Source organism: Octodon degus, unplaced genomic scaffold (assembly GCF_000260255.1).
Source record: "Octodon degus isolate 3935 unplaced genomic scaffold, OctDeg1.0 scaffold00003, whole genome shotgun sequence".
Taxonomy (NCBI): domain Eukaryota; kingdom Metazoa; phylum Chordata; class Mammalia; order Rodentia; family Octodontidae; genus Octodon; species Octodon degus.
Window position 1 is genome coordinate 8634959 of NW_004524579.1, and position 6387 is coordinate 8641345.

General features: G+C 43.5%; 1 protein-coding gene across 1 annotated transcript in view; it reads right to left on the bottom strand.

Moving 5' to 3' along the window:
* The window catches only part of Klhl14 (kelch like family member 14), a 105393-nt gene that overhangs the window by 16440 nt on the left and 82566 nt on the right, over positions 1–6387 (bottom strand). The window contains exon 4 of the mRNA XM_004623564.2: positions 5189–5278. Within this exon, the coding sequence (XP_004623621.1) occupies positions 5189–5278 (90 nt within the window). The remainder of the gene's footprint in view (positions 1–5188; positions 5279–6387) is intronic.

Here is a 6387-nt window from a genome sequence, read left to right on the forward strand (position 1 = left end):
GAGAGCAGGAAGTGGGAGGGAGGGAGAGTGTGGAGAACTACAGATGTACAACTTAGAGTGTTGATAGGACAGGTGCCCATAGAGTCTAAGCTCATCAAGGACAGTGGTGAGGACATGAAAATGATGCATGGAGAAATGGTGGTCAACTGAAAGAAGTGCTATTACCAGGAAAACTGGCCAGCTGTTGCAAAAGGTAGAAGGTGGCATAATTAAAAATATTCTCTAAAATTCCTGGGATTTTAAGCATATGGGAAAAAGGAAAAAAGTTACCAGTCTTCCATAACATGAAGGATATGGCGAAAGGAGAGAAAGCAGCCTCTTTTAGAAAGGGTAGCTGTGAAAGCTCAGAAAATAGCATGGCTTTGAGTAGAAAGGAAGTTCATTAGACTATTCAGAGGAGAGTGCAAGGGTTCTAGACATTCTGCTGCTGTGAGATCAGGGGTTCTCAATCACATGGGGGAGAGGGATGGTCAGGATGCCTGCTGAAGTCTTTTTTCAGGGCATGTGCAGGAAGAGATGAGTACCAGGAGGCGAAAGTGGCTCAGAAGTCTCGGGTTCCACATAGGGAACCTCCACATCAGGGAATGCGTGCATCTAGGGCAGGACTGAGAGGGAATTTTTATAGAATTTGTAATCATTCCCTTGTAGGAAAACTATCATTCTGATAGTCAAATTCCAAGATGAATTCTCAAATGCATCTGAAGACCAGCCATGCTAGTGGAGCATAGAGCCTGTTCTCCATGATAAGATTTCTGTAAGAATTCTGGTTTAAAATTCCCATATAAAAGAAGACCTACATAGGCCTCTGCTCAGTAACTGGACAGAGAATGCTTTCTTGTGTTGAGTAGTGAAAGTAGAAGCTAGCGGTATTCACTTGTGGATAGAATGTTCATGGCCGTGGCTCAGGGAAAAAAGACAGACTCATGTGCTATGGATGTGAAGTGAAGAAACATTTTCAGAGGCAGATTCAGGAGTGATAAAGAGAGACAGGGATGGAGGACTAGCATTCTGGAGGTGGTAAAGAGCACAGAGGAGAGTATGGTGGACCGAGGAAGGGGAGATGAAGGGGTTATTCCTTCTTTCGTGTCAACTATTGAGACTCTACCAGTAGCTTGAGAGTGGTAGAATTTGCAACACAGTTTGGGACTATCCTTCACACATTCTATTTCTTCTTAGTCTTTGCATTTTCTTTCTGATTCTTTCTCTACTTCTGACGTCGCGTCTCCAGAAACCATTGTGGACTAGAACTTGTGCCATGTGGTATGTGAGTCAGGACAGTAACTTCCTGCCAGTGACAGCGGGAAAAGAAATGGAAAGAAAGAAGTCTCTCATCAGCAGCTGTCTGGAGAGCCCGTCGTTAGTAAGTGACAAATGTAAATCAGGTTTCTGTAGGTGGGGCCCTGATAGAATATTTGCATATTTATTAGAATATTATAATACATTTATGTCAGTAATGACATGGAATTGATATTTATAGTCCACCTGGAGTAGCAAAACTTCTACATATATATCTGCTTATGCTTCCAGTAGCTATTGTTTTCTGACTTTTGTCTGGTAATAAAAATTGTCACTAAATAAAATTACATATTTCTTTGATGGCATATATTTGTTTTTTATGAGTATGTGTTGAAACTTATGATTTTGTGTTTCATTCACAGATGCACATTTCAGGCACTATTTTAATAAGGATTCAAATTTAACTTAAAATATTTCAGTTTCGGAACTGACATACATATAAGGCTCAAATACATGGAGTTGAACTTGTTTCTCCCTGTGAAGAATTATATTAAAGCATGCTATTACAGGATTGTTATTCTTTATTCATTTTGGTATTAGTCTCATGATGGATTACATGAGCATCTCATAGTTTTGAGATGGTTGAGTCCTTTCATGGATTTCTAAATGCAGAGTGACAAAGAATTCTTTTTGAGTGGGAGCCACTGCATTGTGATATCCTATTTTAATTTTGTAGGATCAATGGCAAAAACATGATTGCTTCTGCTGTGGTTGACCAGATGGATGGACTAGCAGTGTTACATAGTTGTTGAAGACAGGCTGTGGAGTCCCCCAGACCTGCATTGCAGTCAGTTCAGCTTCTTGTAAGGTGTGGATCTTGGTTAGTTGCTTAACCTCTTTAGGCTTAGTCACTTGCGTAAGCTATCACAGAGTGTGGCTCACAAGACAGTTGTGAGGATTAAATTAAAATGAATACAGTGAAGTGCTTAGTAAAGTTTCTGGCTGAAATAATGAATGTTCAATAAATGCTGCCGATAGTACTAAAGGAGTCTACTGTGGTTGACCAGATGGATAGCATATGGAACTCCATTGAAAACATTTATGGGATTGTGACAGATTCTCTTGGTATTTAGTCCAGATCTCTTTATAAAACAGGTGCATGCGTTCCCTAGCTGTAGTGTTGGTAGGTCCTGGCCATGGCTACTCCTTCAGATAAAAAGGCCACTTGGCCTTCCATCCACCCTCATCCTCCCCCTGGGGAAGGCCCTCGCTGATGACTGCATGATTGACACAGGGCACAGAAGGCCAAATTACTTGCTTCAGGGACAGCCAATCTTTTCTCTTTAGGAGTTATGTCAGTGCTTCATCTGGGAAAAGGGCCCAGCTGTATGCTAAATGACATCATGTGGCAAATAATTCAGTGGCAGAATGACTCAGCTTTCTGTATGGCCACTTCCAAACTTCAGAAAGAGAGAGCTGTCAGGACTATATTGAGACTGAAAGTAAAATGAAAGCCTTGCTAAAATTTAACTCTGGGCACTGGCAAAAGCAAAGAGCAGACTCAGTCAGTCACACGATGGCATCGGTGATTATTTTAACAGCACCAATGCCTCAGCGCTTTGACTTCATAAGAATTTGTCACATGTGTCTGCACAGGAAGGACACTGAGAGCTGATGGTGAGTCACATGCCTACAGTGGGTTTCTAACCCACAGGCTGCTTCTCTCCTGCTGAGTGCAGGAAAATCAGTGTAGGGCAAAGATAGATAGAGTTTTGTGAGGAGTTCACATTAGCTCCACATAAAATCTTGATCCTTTAAACTAAAGGAAGAACATGTTCTTTAAGCTCTGCCCTATCTCCCACCTAGTTCTTTCAAATATGCTTTTTTTTTTTTGGTGGAACCAGGGATTGAACTCAGGCCCTTGCACTTGTCAGGGAAGCACTCATTCCACAGAGCCATCTCCCTGGCCCTTCAGATATGCTTTTGATCTGAAGTTGAAGAACAAGCAAGTACAGACCTTTTCTTTTGACTTAATCATGGGGAGCAGGTTTTTCTGAGTCACTGATTAAGGTAAGATTTGTAGGAAAGGGAGGTTCACAGTGTTTTTGAAAAATTGAGTTGTTGGGCCAAGACTGGTTATTTTAGCGGAAGCCCAGCCCACTTAGGAGGAGGGGTAGCCTGAGAGCTCTGTAGTCTCAGTTAGGACTACAAGCCTCTTCTTGTCATGTTTTAGCTTTAAAATGCCTTTTGAGGGAGTGTTCTGCGGATTCTTTGCTTAGACAAACCCTATGGCTGTGCACAACACTCTGGGAAGTCCCAATCTCTGCCAGGGAAGGATGAATTAAACAGTACATGGGGAGTATACAGTGTAGTGTATGCAAGTCAGGTCCTCGGTGACACATCACATCAGTCCTTATAAAGGTAAGCTAGAGGAGAGATGCCAAATATCATTCTTGCTCCTGTTTCCAGTGTCTTTCTCACAAAACCCCGGGAGTTATCTCTTTCCTGACCCTAGGAGATGAGACACCACAAAGCTACAGCTTGGGAAAGAATAACACTGCCCCCTCGCCTTTCTTAAATTCCTGTATCTTATAATCTGAGCAACTACTTTGAAGATAACAATATGCAATATAATGACCATTGTTGCTTTCCTATTATCTTGTTTGGAAATTCTGTATTGTTGTTTTTATCTATTTATTGTAAAAAAGAAATGTAGGTGGCCTGGATTGTTTTCCTTTAAGTTTCTCTAAACTGAACAGATGTCACCATTTTTCTATAGCTTGCCTTGCTGCAGCTGCTGAAAGAGAGTGCTCACAATAAAATATATGCAATATATGTCATTTCAGCTGGATGTTCTGAGGTTTTAAAGTAAAAATGTGTACCTGCAAGCTGTTTTATGGTTTCTCAGTCATAATTATCTCTGTTACACAGACGGCTACAGTTGCAACTCCTCCTTCACATGTGAGCTTTCCAAAACTGTCTTGATATTTCTGCATACCCTAGAAGGTAGTGCTCTCCTTGTGTCTGGCTTGGGAAGTGTGCTGCCAGGTTTACTTTCTCTGTGGGGTGCATATATGCAATCACACTATGGGATGATGGGGGCGATGTACAGATGAAGTGCTGGCAGAAGGTACCCTGGCTAAACTGGAGCTGTAGTCAGATCAGCTGCAAAATAACTTCAGCTCGTTGCATGTAGTATGACTAGAGGTGAGGCTTATTGATCACAACCATATGATGACATTCATAAATGAAAAGAAAGTGGTGGATAAGGTGTTGATGACTCTTAACAGCTCTGGCTTCCTACCTTCCTCTGAGGAATTCGTGCTAATGTTGTGGGTTTCCTCGGGGGATGCCAGAGAGAGAAGGGCTGGGCATCACTGCCAAGCTAAATCCCCAGAGGGTGGATGAACAATTGCTCAGTGCCTTCAGTTGGCTAAGTGATTGACCTTCCCTCCCACTGTCGGCCCAATTTCTTGGCTACTTCTTTGATCCTATCACACACAGATAGTACCCACACTAATTCTGAAATGGACTGGCTCACACTCGATGAGCACCACTGTGGTTTGGCGAGTGTCTCCCCGGGCGCCAGTGCTGAAAGCAAGGTTCTCTGGATGGCGCTCTGTGGAGGTGGTGGAGCAGTCAGGAGTCGGAGGCTTTGGCGGAGGCCCTAAGTTATTTTGAGCCACGTAATCAGAAGGGATTGTGGGAGCCTGCCCACTTCTTTCTCTCTGTCCTCTCTTGTGATGTGACTGTTTATACACTCTGGACAAGAGGTGCCACCACCTGCTGCCCTCACCATAACTGAGCCATGCAGATACCGTGCCCCAGCTCCTCCAAAACTGAGAGGTAAATAAGCCTTTCCTCTTTAAGACTGCTTGCCTCGGGTATTTCATTGTAGTAATGTGAAGCTGACTAATATAAGCATCTATAATTAAAATTTTTCAATAGTTACCATTTGGATTCCACTGGTCCTCTCCGCCCAGCACGAACAAGAAGTTTTCTACCTCCACAACGCAGTGGTGAGCACTGTTATATGGCATGACTGGAATTAAGAAAAAAAAGACTTTTAAACTTTTCCATCTTAGGTGCTGATACCTTGGCTGAGCAGCTGTCTGCTTCACCACAGTTTATAAAATGTGAACCTCCCTCAGAAGGAAGAAGATGGCAGAGGCAGCAGAGCAGCTGCACACCAAGCCAGCGATCCCCACGCGCATGCTTGGTGGTGTGTTCCCAGGGGTTTCTAACCCAGCCCCTTCTGATTCACTTTACATAATGTCATTCCACAGATTAGTCAAGAACGACCTGCCATGCTGCTTTTCATTCTTAAGTCCCCTTCACCTGCCCGACGAAGGGAATGGCTTTGAGCAACAGTGACTGACACTCCCAAGTGGCCGGGGCTGGTGGTTACTTCTCGGAAGAGGAAACCCTGAATATACTCGGAGCCATTAAGATGTTCTGCCTAAACTTAGTTTGCTGGCAGTCTCTCCGTAAACAGACTCAGGGTGCTGGGTAGCTTTCTATTCCGCAGCAATGAGCAAGCAACATTTCCATACAGTTTTAAGTTTTTAAATTAAGGTCCTGCTGATTTAATGCCTTCTCCAAATGTATACGCTTAATTTCCTGTACAATGTCATTAGCAGCACAATCACACATTTTCTATCTCTCTGCATAGGAGCTCTTCCGTGGCAGAGATGAAGACTGTCAGGAAATCACGCATATCTGCTCCCCCCACCTCTCCCTTCTTCCCGCACAATGGCGGTGGCGTTGAGGAGGGGTACTATGCTCAAATCTACTAAAGCCAGGCTTCTCTGAATCTGCTCTCATTTGCATCTCCTTTGGGGTGTCACAAGGAGCAGCACCCTGTTAGCTTTTGTGATGTGAAGTGTCCGTTGCTGCTATTATGGGATCAAAGGGTAAACATATATGGCATTCATTACCACGGCACATACAGTGACTTGGGCCCAGCGACACCAGTAGGAAAAATGATGTCCTTGTTCAGCTCATCATATGGGCATCTTAAATCTATGTGAGGACAAATGGGGAGGCGATGTGCATGTTCAGGCAGGGAACTTATTGCTTGACACGGATCAGCAGAGCACTTAAGAAACCAGTGCAGTGGGAAATCAATATGAGTCCGGGCCAACTCTTCCT